Raw genomic sequence first — 18,400 nt, 5'->3', positions numbered from 1 at the left:
ATGCTCAGGAAGTCCTGGTACCACAAACAGACTGGCACTGTTCTCAACATGGTCAGGAAGTCCTGATATCTCAAACAGACTGGCACTGTTCTCAACATGGTCAGGAAGTCCTGGTACCACAAACAGAATGGCACTGTTCTCAACATGGTCAGGAAGTCCTGATATCACTAACAGAATGGCACTGTTCTCAACATGCTCAGGAAGTCCTGATATCACAAACAGAATGGCACTGTTCTCAACATGCTCAGGAAGTCCTGATATCACAAACAGAATGGCACTGTTCTCAACATGCTCAGGAAGTCCTGATATCGCAAACAGACTGGCACTGTTCTCAACATGCTCAGGAAGTCCTGATATCACAAACAGAATGGCACTGTTCTCAACATGCTCAGGAAGTGCTGATATCACTAACAGAATGGCACTGTCCTCAACATGCTCAGGAAGTCCTGATATCGCAAACAGACTGGTACTGTTCTCAACATGCTCAGGAAGTCCTGGTACCACAAACAGACTGGCACTGTTCTCAACATGCTCAGGAAGTCCTGGTACCACAAACAGAATGGCACTGTTCTCAACATGCTCAGGAAGTCCTGATACGACAAACAGACTGGCACTGTTCTCAACATGCTCAGGAAGTCCTGATACCACAAACACACTGGCACTGTTCTCAACATGCTCAGGAAGTCCTGGTACCACAAACAGACTAGCACTGTTCTCAACATGGTCAGGAAGTCCTGATACCACAAACAGACTGGCACTAAGGTTCTCAACATGCTCAGGAAGTCCTGATATCACAAACAGACTGGCACTGTTCTCAACATGCTCAGGAAGTCCTGATACCACAAACAGAATGGCACTGTTCTCAACATGCTCAGGAAGACTACTAGTCAGGGAAAGCAGGGGTCACACAGGACCATTATAGAGAGGTCAGAGGTCAGGCCTGAAAAACAAGGATGTAATTGTGAGTGAAGGCAACAACAAAAAAATGTGGTCACTGAATGACCCCGAGCTCTTACTGATCCATATCAAGGTTACAAAGCCTTGGATGGTTTAACTACGACACAACAAACTGTCCCTTGTCTGTAATGATCACAGAGAAGGAATAGGTGTATTAATATGCAGAGAGAGAAGGAAATACTAACACTCATGTGAGGGTGAGAACCATAGGCCAACAAAATGGAGCCAGTAGATGCCTAGTTTTGACCTCGACCTGCACTGAGAGGTTTTACAGATATTTACATTGTATTCATTTTTTTTTTAGCGGGATGCTCTTATCCCAGAACACATTCAACTAAAGGAATGTCAAAACAGATCTCTGAGCAATATCACCAACCAGCTCAAACAAATGAATTAGTCAAGAGTATAACCAAGGACTAAATCTTTATTTCAACACAAAAAAAAAACTAAAACATACAAACTTTTAACAAAGTACCCAAAACTGACACAAAATAATATCCATATATAATTGATGGTCTCCAATATAAAACAAAATTATATTGACACACATTTTTCAAGAGTGTGATGGCGATATAAACAGGAAGTTGTTAAAACAGCCCACGTGGGGGTGAAAACAAGGAAAACATTCAGATGTTAATTAACATCATGGCTGCATCTCAAAACTGCATCCTATTCCTTATATTAGTGCACTATTGTTAACTTTGGTCAAAAGTAGTGCACTATATAGGGAATAGGGTGCCCTTTGGGACTCAATCAATATGCAGTATCTAGTCTACTTCATGATTGTCTGAGGAGAAACAATATCAAACGCAAAAGCGCAAAAAACAAAATAAGAAAATAGCTGTAAGACATTTCCAGTCATGATGCCGTCATTCACTTTAACATTAAATACTTTATTTTTTTCTTCTTCTTTTTTTTTTTTTTTTTAAAACAACATCGCTAAAAAACAATTTCAGATCTTCTACCACTGTTTCAGGATTGTGTTTCCGTTTCCTGTGTTCTTTAAATCTATCCAACAGTCCTATAATGTCATCTATATGACCTTGTTCAGTGCAATCTATTGGCATCATGTTCACGTGGAAGAACGAGAATCATTATATAATAATTTGGAGTTTTACATTAAAAGTTTTGAATGATATACAAAGTGGAAGGGAAGCCTATAAAACAAGTTGACATTTACTAATACATAAAATACAAATGTACAAAAAAAAAAGAACGGACGCATTACACGTGGACAATGCGAGGTATCCTACACGCCAGTTGAACGATAGCCTTGTACCATTCACCGACTGAAACGTGGTGGTAGAGCTACGAGGTATGTGTTTTGTATATGTTTGTGACCCAGTGTGAATATGTCTCTCTACGGTCTATGGATGCAGTCCTATACCGTCCCAATGTCCTACATCAATCTTCAACAACAACAAAAAACAAAAAGTTATTAAACGACATGCAAAACCTCTCGTATGGTAACATGAAACGTGATTTAGATAGCAGACTCTGAAGTGGAGCACGACTGCCACCGTATTGCATCGCTTTTCTCTTTCAAACAAAGCATCCGTCCACAGCAACAGTCACAACAACCAGACATTTCGACACAGTTTTAAATGATTAACTGTTTAGATCGTTGTCATTGGGTACTTAGTATCCTAGTAACCACAAACTGGGATAAAAAAAAAAACCTTGCTAAGATCCAACTAAAATATATTTTTTTAAATGGCGGCAACGACCCCTAAGAGGGATAGTGTTACACCTAGATAAAATGATGTTTGGCAAGTCCTGTGAGTAATGCTATTTAAAATATTTAATATGTCTTGGTGCAATATGAAAGAACGTCACGGTGAAATCTAAACAAGGACGGGACTGGAAACGAAATCAAATGTTTGTCAAACAGACACAAACTCTCCTTGTCAGGCACATACGTGTTTTTGATCTCAGCTAAGACAAACATCTCTAGTTAGCTAACAGTCAGAAGAGTATATGGTACAACAGCAGTGTCAAACACTGTGGAACAAGATGACTATTTCAACTAACTACTATTCTTTGTTTATTTTGTTTTATAGCACAGCATGACATTTTGGTTGAAAGTGGTCCTGACCTATGTCGCTTAATTATGACATCACATGATACCTGGTAAATCATTGGTGGAATGTATTGCCTGTTTGCCTGTTGGGTTCTGTCTGTGGTTGGTTGTGGAGTTGTGAGGTAGAGATCTGATTGGCAGATAGGGATTGCATGTTGTAGAAGTGTTGCATCTGTAGGGCTGTGTTTCCATTTCAGAGGTAGAGGGTAGCACTTTCTCCTCACACAAGAAACTGAGAAAGTGAACGAGGTGAGACTGAACGTTACGCCCTGAGCCTGTAAATCCATTATGTGTCAGTGTGTGTGATGCTATGGCTCTTCATAGGCTGAGGCCTTGTCCTTCAACAGATCCAAACACAGGTGACAGCTCCAACTCCCTAGAGAGAGGAGGGGGGGAGAGAGAGAGAGAGAGAGGAGGAGGAGGGGGAGGGAGAGGAGGAGGGGGAGAGAGGGGGAGAGAGATGTAGAGAGGAGGGGGAAGAGAGGAGGAGGGGGAGATGTAGAGAGGAAGGGGGGAGAGAGAGAGGAGGGGGGAGGGGGGAGAGAGAGGAGGGGGAGAGATGTAGTGAGGGGGCGGAGAGAGAGATGTAGAGAGGAGGGGGTTAAGAGAGAGAGATGTAGAGAGGAGGGGGAGAGAGGAGGGGAGAGAGAGAGAGAGAGATGAGTCAAAACACTTGATTTTCTTGTTGTGGACTGGAAGTGCAACGTTCTGTTCATGTGCTGGTAGTTCTAAGTTCTGTGCCTCTGTTTAATGTCTTGACGTTTAAAAACATTGTTCTGGAACTCTCTGCCACACTCAGTCTCCCGGTGAGAATGTACATCAGGCCAAGAGAGAGAGAGACTCTGTGTATTAACACTATCTTCTACTACCAGTCTTTATAATGTATACTAAACCGTCCAGTGGTCTTACCTTCAGGAGGTTGGGTCATGGGGGGCTTTAGACAGTACATGTGGTATCCTCTGTCACAGTCGTCACAGAACAACAGCTGGTCCTACAGACAGGGACAAACACACAATGTTAACTCACTTCTCAAGATAGTGGTAACCCCCAGTGGTAACTGACACAGGGTGGTAACTGACACAATGTGGTAACAGAAGCAGGGTGGTAACAGAAGCAGGGTGGTAACTGACACAATGTGGTAACAGAAGTACGGTGGTAACTGACACAATGTGGTAACAGAAGCAGGGTGGTAACTGACATAATGTGGTAACAGAAGCAGGGTGGTAACAGAAGCAGGGTGGTAACTGACATAATGTGGTAACAGAAGCAGGGTGGTAACAGAAGCAGCGTGGTAACTGACATAATGTGGTAACAGAAGCAGGGTGGTAACTGACATAATGTGGTAACTGACATAATGTGGTAACAGAAGCAGGGTGGTAACAGAAGCAGGGTGGTAACAGAAGCAGGGTGGTAACAGAAGCAGGGTGGTAACTGACATAATGTGGTAACAGACGCAGGGTGGTAACTGACATAATGTGGTAACAGAAGCAGGGTGGTAACAGACAATGTCGTAACAGAAGCAGGGTGGTAACTGACATAATGTGGTAACAGAAGCAGGGTGGTAACTGACATAATGTGGTAACAGAAGCAGGGTGGTAACTGACATAATGTGGTAACAGAAGCAGGGTGGTAACAGACATAATGTGGTAACAGAAGCAGGGTGGTAACAGAAGCAGGGTGGTAACTGACACAACACTACATCACAGACATAATACAACTGACACAATGCTAAATCCCTTCCACTGTCAACTGACATAATGCCTCTCGAGACAATGGTAGCCCACTGAGCTAAAGGCTAGGTAGTTGTGGGAGCTAACTAGAGTGTCCAGTCTTAAGGAATCTCCTGGGCCCAGAGCAGAGAGTCTCAGAGTAGGCACATTTTGAATAAAGGCACAGGTCTAGGAACTGTTATCCATCGCACTTACGTCGTTCTCGGAGGTGCCGCAGAGACTACAGGACTTGCACTCAATGCACTGCCACTGGTAGGTCTTCACTGCCGTCATCATGTTGTCTGTGAACTGCAGACAGGTTGGGTGGCCTGGGGAGGGAGGGAGGGAAGGAAGGAGGGAGAGAAGGAAGGAGGGAAGGAGGGAGGGAGGGAAGGAAGGAAGGAGGGAGGGAAGGAAGGAAGGAAGGAAGGAAGGAAGGAAGGAAGGAAGGAAGGAAGGAAGGAAGGAAGGAAGGAAGGAAGGAAGGAAGGAAGGAAGGAAGGAAGGAGGGAGGGAGGGGAAGGAAGGAGAGAGGGAGGGAGGGAGGGAGGGAGGGAGGGAGGGAGGGAGGGAGGGAGGGAGGGAGGGAGGGAGGGAGGGAGAGAGGGAGGGAGGGAGGGAGGGAGGGAGGGAGGGAGGGAAGGTGGGAAGGAGGGAGCGAGGGAGGGAGGGAGGGAGGGAGGGAGGGAGGGGAGGGAGGGAGGGAGGGAGGGAGGGAGGGAGGGAGGGAAGGGGGGAGGGAGGGAAGGAGGGAGAAAGAGACAGATGCCTCATTTACATTACAACTCAATGCAGAAAAACACAACAGCTCTGATTTGTTTTATAAACTGCGATAAAGGTCAATAAGTTCTACTATATGTTAAATGAACACAGCAGAAATAGGTATCTGTCTGTCTGTCTGTCTGTCTCCTCAGTCATTCACAAGTCTATGAATCACATTACAGTAAAAGAAATACAAAAATACACAAAAATGTTTCTGACTTATGACTGGCCTACTACTTTACTATAACGGAGATGTCAGAATAACACATGCTACCCATTCATAAAACCCCAAGTGAGTTCTCATCAGTGTCAATGGGATATCAATGAGCCGTAAATGAGCCGTAAGCACTCATCTCCTTGAAACCAAACAGTCCTGGCAGAGACAATCATTGGACTGGGCACTCAACCAACTCTCTCTCTCATACGGGCTTTATTGGGAAACGTGTTTACATTGCCAAAGTAAGTGAAATAAACAAACAAAAGTGAAAAGAAACTAAATCTGGTATGTACAGTGTTTTTAACAATGTGTAAATAGTTGTAGTAGGAATAGTAGGTGAAGACAAACAGATACATATTGGTGGTAGTTACAATGTTGTTTGTTCTTCACTGGTTGCCCTGTTTTAATGGTAACAGGTAACAGCATTTCGCCTAATAGATATGGGAGTTTATTAATTTTTGATTTGTTTTCAAATTCTTTGTGGATCTGTGTAATCTGAGGGAAATATGTGTCTCTAATATGGTCATACATTTGGCAGGAGGTTAGGAAGTACAGCTCAGTTTCCACCTCATTTTGTGGGCAGTGTGCACATAGCCTGTCTTCTCTTGACAGCCAGGTTTGCAGCGGCCTTTCTCAGTAGCAAGGCTATGATCACTGAGTCTGTACATAGTCAAAGCTTTCCTTAAGTTTGGGTCAGTCACAGTGGTCAGGTATTCTGCCACTTTGTACTCTCTGTTTAGGGCCAAATAGCATTCTAGTTTGCTATGTTTTTTTAGGTTGATTCTATCCAGTGTTTTCAAATAGTTATCTTTTAGTTTTCTCCTAATTTGGTTGGGTCTAATTGTGTTGCTGTCCTGGGGCTCTGTTGGGTCTGTTCGTGTTTGTGAACAGAGCCCTAGAACCAGCTGGTTCAGGGGACTCTTCTCCAGGTTCATATCTCTGTAGGTGAGGGCTTTGTGGTGGAAATTGTGGGCATCGCTTCCTTTTAGGTGGTTGTAGAATTTAAAAACTATTTTCTCTGCATGCATTATTTTGGGTTTTGCGTTGTACAAATAGGATATTTTTGCAGAATTATGGGCTACATCATGACAGTCAGTCTCTGTCCTGGCTAGGTCATGACAGTCAGTCTCTGTCCTGGCTACGTCATGACAGTCAGTCTCTGTCCTGGCTACGTCATGACAGTCAGTCTCTGTCCTGGCTAGGTCATGACAGTGAGTCTCTGTCCTGGCTACGTCATGACAGTCAGTCTCTGTCCTGGCTACGTCATGACAGTGAGTCTCTGTCCTGGCTACGTCATGACAGTCAGTCTCTGTCCTGGCTACGTCATGACAGTGAGTCTCTGTCCTGGCTACGTCATGACAGTCAGTCTCTGTCCTGGCTACGTCATGACAGTGAGTCTCTGTCCTGGCTACGTCATGACAGTCAGTCTCTGTCCTGGCTACGTCATGACAGTGAGTCTCTGTCCTGGCTACGTCATGACAGTCAGTCTCTGTCCTGGCTACGTCCTGACAGTGAGTCTCTGTCCTGGCTACGTCATGACAGTCAGTCTCTGTCCTGGCTACGTCATGACAGTCAGTCTCTGTCCTGGCTAGGTCATGACAGTCAGTCTCTGTCCTGGCTAGGTCATGACAGTCAGTCTCTGTCCTGGCTATGTCATGACAGTCAGTCTCTGTCCTGGCTACGTCATGACAGTCAGTCTCTGTCCTGGCTACGTCATGACAGTCAGTCTCTGTCCTGGCTACGTCATGACAGTCAGTCTCTGTCCTGGCTACGTCATGACAGTGAGTCTCTGTCCTGGCTACGTCATGACAGTCAGTCTCCGTCGTGGCTATGTCATGGAGATAATTGTAGCCTGTATGGAAAAAGAAGAAGGAATAGAACAAGATGATGCATTAACGTAAGGGGATTGAATTGAAAGGGAAATGACTGTGCCGTTGACAGTTTGATGTGTAATTGATCAATTAAAGGTAAGTTGCTAGAAGCATGTTCTAGCCCCATCTTGGACCCAAGAGCCAGAGTGAATGTGTGATTGTCTAGGTATTTGGATCGGTAATATCTTCCATCCTTCAGTGGTGGAACAATGACAGCCAGATTTATCCAATCATCTTCTTCCATGTGTTCTTACACCAGCCGGTTTCAAATGGTCTCTACAGAGAGAGAGAGAGAGAGACAAGAAGATGCCGATTGGCTCTTCCCTCTCGGCTAACTGTCCTCTCTGACCAATGGAGCGACTCAGGGTCCAGGCACACCCCTCCTCCACACCCTAACAGTGCAGAGGTAACAGTAGCATGCTCAAGAGGTAAAGGACCAGTTTATATTTGGGTTTCATTCCAGTCAATTCTGGAACTATTCAGGCTTTACTAAATGATTAAATCCATGTTTTACAGAACAGCACTGGCTTTTCTCCTTCAGAGGAAAAACAAGAAAAGCTGCAAGAAAAAGCTCTCTCAAACAGCAACAGATGCCTTGATGTCCATCCTTGCTCTCAAGACTTTGTTTTGTAGGAAAAGAACATTCCCTAACTTATTCAAAGTGGGATCTACAAAAAGCCCCAAAAACATAAAAAGAAGCTGCAGTTTTTCCTGCAAAGAATTTTGCTTTTCAAGAAAAGAGTTCTGTCTCAGCTCCGATTGCCTTCATCATCGGAAAAAAAATGTCCTCCAGCTCGCAGTCCTCAAAGCCATAAAAAGTTGACTCACTTTCAGACACGTCACAGAACAACTCTTCGAAAACGCTCGTCTTCTTTCCTGTCTTCCTGTTCCCATCGGTCTTCGCTCCCCCACGGCCCTGGCCAGCTAGCGTGAATATACATCAGCAAGGTGAGCAAAGCAACAATCAGCTGGAAAAAGTCCCTGACATGAACTTTGTGTGAGCTATGAGTTTGAAATGAGAAATCACTCTGAATTGATGAAAAAGGTAGAGGCCTTTCTGATTGTGAATTAAATACCTCCACCCCTTTACCCCCCAAAATAAAAACAAAATGCCCAAAAAGCATCATAAGAACATGGAAAAAGGGGTATGTAAGTGAAAGAAGGCCTATTACAGTCCTGGATTCCAGTCTTCCATCAAGCATTAGAGTTGTGTTGATGATTATGTTCACAAGCTCATGGAGGAAGGCAGCTGAGTGGATCCTATCGATAACCATTTACTAAAGAACACAACACAGCTAATGCAGAGAGAGCTAGCTAAAAGAAGGCTCATCGACAAAAACAATGACAACCACCACTATTGAATCAATCAAACTGCCTTGGTAGGAAGAAACCTTGAGAAGAACCAGACTGTAGAGGGAAAGGCCACTCACCAACCCACCCACCCTTCCGGCCAACTCAAACACATCACCCATCCTTCTGGCCAACACATCACCCATCCTTCCGGCCAACACATCACCCATCCTTCCGGGCAACACATCACCCATCCTTCCGGCCAACACATCACCCATCCTTCCGGCCAACACATCACCCATCCTTCCGGCCAACACATCACCCATCCTTCCGGCCAACACATCACCCATCCTTCCGGCCAACACATCACCCATCCTTCCGGGCAACACATCACCCATCCTTCCGGGCAACACATCACCCATCCTTCCGGGAAACACATCACCCATCCTTCCGGCCAACACATCACCCATCCTTCCGGCCAATACATCACCCATCCTTCCGGCCAATACATCACCCATCCTTCCGGCCAATACATCACCCATCCTTCCGGCCAATACATCACCCATCCTTCCGGCCAACACATCACCCATCCTTCCGGCCAACACATCACCCATCCTTCCGGCCAACACGTCACCCATCCTTCCGGCCAATACAAATACATCCCCCATCCTTCTGGCCAATACATCACCCATCCTTCCGGCCAACACATCACCCATCCTTCCGGCCAATACAAATACATCACCCATCCTTCTGGCCAACACGTCACCCATCCTTCCGGCCAACACATCACCCATCCTTCCGGCCAACACATCACCCATCCTTCCAGCCAACACATCACCCATCCGTCCAGCCAACACATCACCCATCCTTCTGGCCAACATATCAGCCATCCTTCCGGCCAACACATCACCCACGCTTCCGGCCAACACATCACCCATCCTTCTGGCCAACACATCACCCATCCTTCCAGCCAACACACATACATCATCCATCCTTCCAGCCAACACAAACACATCACCCATCCTTCCAGCCAACACAAACACATCACCCATCCTTCCAGCCAACACAAACACATCACCCATCCTTCCAGCCAACACAAACACATCACCCATCCTTCCAGCCAACACAAACACATCACCCATCCTTCTGGCCAACACATCACCCATCCTTCCAGCCAACACATCATCCATCCTTCCGGCCAATACATCACCCATCCTTCCAGCCAACACACATACATCACCCATCCTTCCAGCCAACACAAACACATCACCCATCCTTCCGGCCAACACATCACCCATCCTTCCAGCCAACACATCACCCATCCTTCCGGCCAACACAAATACATCACCCATCCTTCCGGCCAACACGTCACCCATCCCGGGGGGGAGGGGGGCAGAGAGAGAACCAACATAGCCTGGGGCCAGCAGAGAGAGAACCAACATAGCCTGGGGCCAGCAGAGAGAGAACCAACATAGCCTGGGGCCAGCAGAGAGTTGCATAAAAGACACAAAAAGAAGCAAATCAAATCAAAGATGAAATGTGTGGAAATGTGTGACCAGTCTGACCAGTCTCGGTGTCCTTACTGTTCACGACTGGACAGAGAAGATATGGTGGGATACAACACTGGTCGACTACTGTTTAGTGATTTCATTTCAAATTGGTTTATTGGAATCAAAGTAATACAGGTTAAACATGACTATCTCTAACATTACTAGACTGAAGTCATCCTTGGCTATATTACAATGTGTAATATTAGAAGAATATATTTACAGTTTTAAAGTGTGGGTCATCTCTAGTCATGAAGAACGCAGCTTGGCCTTGCTACAGTACGTACAGCTCTGCTGAACCAGAGACACGCAGCAGTGCAGTCTATAGTGCAGTCTATAGTGCAGTCTATAGTGCAGTCTATAGTTCAGTCTATAGTGCAGTCTGTAGAGCAGTCGGTAGAGCAGTCTGTAGTGCAGTCTGTGGAGCAGTCGGTAGAGCAGTCTGTAGAGCAGTCTATAGTGCAGTCTATAGTGCAGTCTGTAGAGCAGTCTATAGTTCAGTCTGTAGTGCAGTCTGTAGAGCAGTCTGTAGAGCAGTCGGTAGAGCAGTCTGTAGCGCAGTCTATAGTGCAGTCTGTAGTGTAGTCTATAGTGCAGTCTATAGTGCAGTCTGTTAAGCAGTCTATAGTGCAGTCTGTAGTGCAGTCTGTAGTGCAGTCTGTAGAGCAGTCGGTAGAGCAGTCGGTAGAGCAGTCTGTAGTGCAGTCTGTAGAGCAGTCTGTAGTGCAGTCTATAGTGCAGTCTGTAGAGAAGTCTATAGTGCAGTCTGTAGAGCAGTCTATAGTGCAGTCTATAGTGAAGTCTGTAGAGCAGTCTGTAGTGGAGTCTGTAGAGCAGTCTGTAGAGCAGTCTGTAGAGCAGTCTGTAGAGCAGTCGGTAGAGCAGTCTGTAGTGCAGTCTGTAGAGCAGTCTGTAGAGCAGTCTGTAGAGCAGTCTGTAGAGCAGTCTGTAGAGCAGTCTGTAGAGCAGTCTGTAGAGCAGTCTGTAGAGCAGTCTGTAGAGCAGTCTGTAGTGCAGTCTGTAGAGCAGTCTATAGTGCAGTCTGTAGAGCAGTCTCTAGTCATGAAGAACGCAGCTTGGCCTTGCTACAGTACGTACAGCTCTGCTGAACCAGAGACACGCAGCAGTGCAGTCTATAGTGCAGTCTATAGTGCAGTCTATAGTTCAGTCTATAGCGCAGTCTGTAGAGCAGTCGGTAGAGCAGTCTGTAGTGCAGTCTGTAGAGCAGTCGGTAGAGCAGTCGGTAGAGCAGTATATAGTGCAGTCTATAGTGCAGTCTGTAGAGCAGTCTATAGTTCAGTCTGTAGTGCAGTCTGTAGAGCAGTCTGTAGAGCAGTCGGTAGAGCAGTCGGTAGCGCAGTCTATAGTGCAGTCTGTAGTGTAGTCTATAGTGCAGTCTATAGTGCAGTCTGTTAAGCAGTCTATAGTGCAGTCTGTAGTGCAGTCTGTAGTGCAGTCTGTAGTGCAGTCTGTAGAGCAGTCGGTAGAGCAGTCGGTAGAGCAGTCTTAGAGCAGTCTGTAGTGCAGTCTGTAGTGCAGTCTGTAGAGCAGTCTGTAGTGCAGTCTATAGTGCAGTCTGTAGAGAAGTCTGTAGAGCAGTCTATAGTGCAGTCTGTAGAGCAGTCTGTAGTGCAGTCTATAGTGCAGTCTATAGTGCAGTCTGTAGTGGAGTCTGTAGAGCAGTCTGTAGTGCAGTCTGTAGAGCAGTCGGTAGAGCAGTCCATAGAGCAGTCTGTAGTGCAGTCTATAGTGCAGTCTGTAGTGCAGTCTGTAGAGCAGTCTGTAGTGCAGTCTATAGTGCAGTCTGTAGAGCAGTCTGTAGAGCAGTCTGTAGAGCAGTCTGTAGAGCAGTCGGTAGAGCAGTCGGTAGAGCAGTCTATAGAGCAGTCTGTAGTGCAGTCTGTAGTGCAGTCTGTAGAGCAGTCTGTAGAGCAGTCTGTAGAGCAGTCTATAGTGCAGTCTGTAGAGCAGTCTGTAGAGCAGTCTGTAGTGCAGTCTGTAGAGCAGTCTATAGTGCAGTCTGTAGAGCAGTCTATAGTGCAGTCTGTAGAGCAGTCTCTAGTCATGAAGAACGCAGCTTGGCCTTGCTACAGTACGTACAGCTCTGCTGAACCAGAGACACGCAGCAGTGCAGTCTATAGTGCAGTCTATAGTTCAGTCTATAGCGCAGTCTGTAGAGCAGTCGGTAGAGCAGTCTGTAGTGCAGTCTGTAGAGCAGTCGGTAGAGCAGTCGGTAGAGCAGTCTATAGTGCAGTCTGTAGAGCAGTCTGTAGAGCAGTCTATAGTTCAGTCTGTAGTGCAGTCTGTAGAGCAGTCTGTAGAGCAGTCGGTAGAGCAGTCGGTAGCGCAGTCTATAGTGCAGTCTGTAGTGCAGTCTATAGTGCAGTCTGTTAAGCAGTCTATAGTGCATTCTGTAGTGCAGTCTGTAGTGCAGTCTGTAGAGCAGTCTGTAGAGCAGTCTGTAGAGCAGTCGGTAGAGCAGTCTGTAGTGCAGTCTGTAGTGCAGTCTGTAGTGCAGTCTATAGTGCAGTCTGTAGAGAAGTCTGTAGAGCAGTCTATAGTGCAGTCTGTAGAGCAGTCTGTAGTGCAGTCTATAGTGCAGTCTGTAGAGAAGTCTGTAGAGCAGTCTATAGTGCAGTCTGTAGAGCAGTCTGTAGTGCAGTCTGTAGTGGAGTCTGTAGAGCAGTCTGTAGAGCAGTCTGTAGTGCAGTCTGTAGAGCAGTCGGTAGAGCAGTCTATAGAGCAGTCTGTAGTGCAGTCTATAGTGCAGTCTGTAGAGCAGTCTGTAGTGCAGTCTATAGTGCAGTCTATAGTGCAGTCTGTAGAGCAGTCTGTAGTGGAGTCTGTAGAGCAGTCTGTAGAGCAGTCTGTAGTGCAGTCTGTAGAGCAGTCGGTAGAGCAGTCTATAGAGCAGTCTGTAGTGCAGTCTATAGTGCAGTCTGTAGAGCAGTCTGTAGAGCAGTCTGTAGAGCAGTCTATAGTGCAGTCTGTAGAGCAGTCTGTAGTGCAGTCTGTAGAGCAGTCTATAGTGCAGTCTGTAGAGCAGTCTATAGTGCAGTCTGTAGAGCAGTCTGTAGCGCAGTCTGTAGAGCAGTCTATAGAGCAGTCTGTAGAGCAGTCTGTAGAGCAGTCTGTAGTGCAGTCTGTAGTGCAGTCTGTAGTGCAGTCTATAGAGCAGTCTGTAGAGCAGTCTGTAGAGCAGTCTGTAGCGCAGTCTGTAGAGCAGTCTATAGTGCAGTCTGTAGTGCAGTCTGTAGCGCTGTCTGTAGAGCAGTCTATAGTGCAGTCTGTAGAGCAATCTGTAGTGCAGTCTGTAGAGCAGTCTGTAGCGCAGTCTGTAGAGCAGTCTAGTGCAGTCTGTAGTGCAGTCTGTAGAGCAGTCTGTAGAGCAGTCTGTAGTGCAGTCTGTAGAGCAGTCTGTAGAGCAGTCTGTAGTGCAGTCTGTAGAGCAGTCTGTAGAGCAGTCTGTAGAGCAGTCTGTAGAGCAGTCTGTAGAGCAGTCTGTAGTGCAGTCTGTAGAGCAGTCTATAGTGCAGTCTGTAGTGCAGTCTGTAGAGAAGTCTGTTGTGCAGTCTGTAGAGCAGTCTGTAGTGCAGTCTGTAGAGAAGTCTGTAGTGCAGTCTGTAGAGCAGTCTACTCACCGGAGCGTCCGCAGTCAGAGCAGGACACCAGCTCCTCAGCCTGGCCAGTCTTCCTGTTAGAGTCAGAGTCTCCCAGACAGAAGTCACAGTAGTCGTTAGGGATTATGGAGCCGTCTGCAGCCCTCTGAGCTGTATAGAAACACAAATTATAGATTACTATACAGTATCCATCTCATCATTAGGAACAATGGAACCGTCTGCAGCCCTCTGAGCCGTATATATACACACACACAGAGAGTGTAGAAAACATTAAGAGCATACAGTGAGGGAAAAAAGTATTTGATCCCCTGCTGATTTTGTACGTTTGCCCACTGACAAAGAAATTATCCGTCTATAATTTTAATGGTAGGTTTATTTGAACAGTGAGAGACAGAATAACAACAACAAAAAATCCAGAAAAACACATGTCAAAAATGTTATAAATTGATTTGCATTTTAATGAGGGAAATAAGTATTTGACCCCCTCTAAATCAGAAAGATTTCTGGCTCCCAGGTGTCTTTTATACCGGTAACGAGCTGAGATTAGGTGCACACTCTTAAAGGGAGTGCTCCTAATCTCAGTTTGTTACCTGTATAAAAGACACCTGTCCACAGAAGCAATCAATCAATCAGATTCCAAACTCTCCACCATAGCCAAGACCAAAGAGCTCTCCAAGGATGTCAGGGACAAGATTGTAGACCTACACAAGGCTGGAATGGGCTACAAGACCATCGCCAAGCAGCTTGGTGAGGTGACAACAGTTGGTGTGATTATTCGCAAATGGAAGAAACACAAAAGTACTGTCAATCTCCCTCGGCCTGGGGCTCCATGCAAGCACTGACCTCGTGGAGTTGCAATGATCATGAGAACGGTGAGGAATCAGCCCAGAACTACACGGGAGGATCTTGTCAATGATCTCAAGGCAGCTGGGACCATAGTCACCAAGAAAACAATTGGTAACACACTACGCCGTGAAGGACTGAAATCCTGCAGCGCCTGCAAGGTCCCCCTGCTCAAGAATGCACATATACATGCCCGTCTGAAGTTTGCCAATGAACATCTGAATGATTCAGAGAACAACTGGGTGAAAGTGTTGTGCTCAGATGAGACCAAAATGGAGCTCTTTGGCATCAACTCAACTCGCCATGTTTGGAGGAGGAGGAATGCTGCCTATGACCCCAAGAACACCATCCCCACCGTCAAACATGGAGGTGGAAACATGCTTTGGGGGTGTTTTTCTGCTAAGGGGACAGGACAACTTCACCGCATCAAAGGGACGATGGACGGGGACATGTACTGTCAAATCTTGGGTGAGAACCTCCTTCCCTCAGCCAGGGCATTGAAAATGGGTCGTGGATGGGTATTCCAGCATGACAATGACCCAAAACACACGGCCAAGGCAACAAAGGAGTGGCTCAAGAAGAAGCACATTAAGGTCCTGCAGTGGCCTAGCTAGTCTCCAGACCTTAATCCCATAGAAAATCTGTGGAGGGAGCTGAAGGTTCGAGTTGCCAAACGTCAGCCTCGAAACCTTAATGACTTGGAGAAGATCTGCAAAGAGGAGTGGGACAAAACCCCTCCTGAGATGTGTGCAAACCTGGTGGCCAACTACAAGAAACGTCTGACCTCTGTGATTGCCAACAAGGGTTTTGCCACCAAGTACTAAGTCATGTTTTGCAGAGGGGTCAAATACTTATTTCCCTCATTAAAATGTAAATCAATTTATAACATTTTTGACATGAGTTTTTCTGGATTTTTTGTTGTTATTCTGTCTCTCACTGTTCAAATAAACCTACCATTAAAACTATAGACTGATAATTTCTTTGTCAGTGGGCAAATGTACAAAATCAGCAGGGGATCAAATACTTTTTTCCCTCACTGTATATAGTGTGTGTGTATATACAGTGGGGAGAAAAAGTATTTGATACACTGCCGATTTTGCAGGTTTTCCTACTTACAAAGCATGTAGAGGTCTGTCATTTTTATCATAGGTACACTTCAACTGTGAGAGATGGAATCTAAAACAAAAATCCAGGAAATCACATTGTATGATTTGTAAGTAATTAATTTGCATTTTATTGCATGACATAAGTATTTGATACATCAGAAAAGCAGAACTTAATATTTGGTACAGAAACCTTTGTTTGCAATTACAGAGATCATACGTTTCCTGTAGTTCTTGACCAGGTTTGCACACACTGCAGCAGGGATTTTGGCCCACTCCTCCATACAGACCTCCTCCAGATCCTTCAGGTTTCGGGGCTGTCGCTGGGCAATACGGACTTTCAGCTCCCTCCAAAGATTTTCTATTGGGTTCAGGTCTGGAGACTGGCTAGGCCACTCCAGGACCTTGAGATGCTTCTTACGGAGCCACTCCTTAGTTGCCCTGGCTGTGTGTTTCGGGTCGTTGTCATGCTGGAAGACCCAGCCACGACCCATCTTCAATGCTCTTACTGAGGGAAGGAGGTTGTTGGCCAAGATCTCGCGATACATGGCCCCATTCATCCTCCCCTCAATACGGTGCAGTCGTCCTGTTCCCTTAGCAGAAAAGCATCCCCAAAGAATGATGTTTCCACCTCCATGCTTCACGGTTGGGATGGTGTTCTTGAGGTTGTACTCATCCTTCTTCTTCCTCCAAACACGGCGAGTGGAGTTTAGGCCAAAAAGCTCTATTTTTGTCTCATCAGACCACATGACCTTCTCCCATTCCTCCTCTGGATCATCCAGATGGTCATTGGCAAACTTCAGACGGGCCTGGACATGCGCTGGCTTGAGCAGGGGGACCTTGCGTGTGCTGCAGGATTTTAATCCATGACGGCGTAGTGTGTTACTAATGGTTTTCTTTGAGACTGTGGTCCCAGCTCTCTTCAGGTCATTGACCAGGTCCTGCGTGTAGTTCTGGGCTGATCCCTCACCTTCCTCATGATCATTGATGCCCCACGAGGTGAGATATTGCATGGAGCCCCAGACCGAGGGTGATTGACCGTCATCTTGAACTTCTTCCATTTTCTAATAATTGCGCCAACAGTTGTTGCCTTCTCACCAAGCTGCTTGCCTATTGTCCTGTAGCCCATCCCAGCCTTGTGCAGGTCTACAATTTTATCCCTGATGTCCTTACACAGCTCTCTGGTCTTGGCCATTGTGGAGAGGTTGGAGTCTGTTTGATTGAGTGTGTGGACAGGTGTCTTTTATACAGGTAACGAGTTCAAACAAGTGCAGTTAATACAGGTAATGAGTGGAGAACAGGAGGGCTTCTTAAAGAAAAACTAACAGGTCTGTGAGAGCCGGAATTCTTACTGGTTGGTAGGTGATCAAATACTTATGTCATGCAATAAAATGCAAATGAATTACTTAAAAATCATACAATGTGATTTTCTGGATTTTTGTTTTAGATGGCGTCTCTCACAGTTGAAGTGTACCTATGATGCAAATTACTGACCCCTACATGCTTTGTAAGTAGGAAAACCTGCAAAATCGGCAGTGTATCAAATACTTGTTCTCCCCACTGTATATACCCAGTACTAGTCAAATGTTTGGACACACCTACTCATTCAAGGGTTTTTCTTTATTTTTACTATTTTCTACATTGTAGAATAATAGTGAAGACATCAAAACTATGAAATAACACATATGGAATCATGTAGTAACCAAAAAAGTGTAAAACAAATCAAATTATATTTTAGATTCTTCAAAAGTAGCCACCCTATGCCTTGATGCCAGCTTTGTGGAATAAGTCAAGGGGTATGAATACTTTCTGAAGGCCACTGTACACAGTATGAGGAGTAACTGGACATGTATCTATCTGTATAGGCCTTTATGAGATGTAGAGCATCTATATGTAACATTAGGACAGACGGACAAGAAGACAGATGAGTATTCGAGGCAGCATTCCAACTGGGATTCTCTGCCTCTAACCCTATTACAGGGGCTGAGTCACTGGCTTACTGGTGCTCTTCCATGCCGTCCCTAGGAGGGGTGCGTCACTTGAGTGGGTTGAGTCACTGACGTGGTCTTCCTGTCTGGGTTGGCGCCCCCCCCTTGGGTTGTGCCGTGGCGGAGATCTTTGTGGGCTATACTCGGCGTTGTCTCAGGATGGTAAGTTGGTGGTTGAAGTTATCCCTCTAGTGGTGTGGGGGCTGTGCTTTGGTAAAGTGGGTGGGGTTATATCCTGCCTGTTTGGCCCTGTCCGGGGGTATCATCGGATGGGGCCACAGTGTCTCCTGACCCCTCTTGTCTCAGCCTCCAGTATTTATGCTGCAGTAGTTTATGTGTCGGGGGGCTAGGGTCAGTCTGTTATATCTGGAGTATTTCTCCTGTCTTATCCGGTGTCCTGTGTGAATTTAAGT

At 46.0% G+C, this 18,400-nt stretch overlaps 1 protein-coding gene across 2 annotated transcripts in view; it reads right to left on the bottom strand.

The window, feature by feature from the left end:
- Positions 1-1,361: 1,361 nt before the first annotated feature.
- The window catches only part of LOC106590864 (zinc finger protein DPF3), a 50,926-nt gene continuing 33,887 nt past the window's right edge, over positions 1,362-18,400 (bottom strand). For both annotated transcript variants that reach the window (XM_045695551.1, XM_045695552.1), the window contains 4 exons: positions 14,075-14,203; positions 4,963-5,075; positions 3,947-4,028; positions 1,362-3,413 (listed from right to left, as the gene is read on the bottom strand). In XM_045695551.1, the coding sequence (XP_045551507.1) occupies positions 3,346-3,413; positions 3,947-4,028; positions 4,963-5,075; positions 14,075-14,203 (392 nt within the window). In that variant the 3' untranslated portion in view covers positions 1,362-3,345. The remainder of the gene's footprint in view (positions 3,414-3,946; positions 4,029-4,962; positions 5,076-14,074; positions 14,204-18,400) is intronic.

Source organism: Salmo salar, chromosome ssa15, assembly GCF_905237065.1.
Source record: "Salmo salar chromosome ssa15, Ssal_v3.1, whole genome shotgun sequence".
NCBI lineage: Eukaryota > Metazoa > Chordata > Actinopteri > Salmoniformes > Salmonidae > Salmo > Salmo salar.
This window is presented reverse-complemented; position numbering and strand designations above follow the sequence as displayed.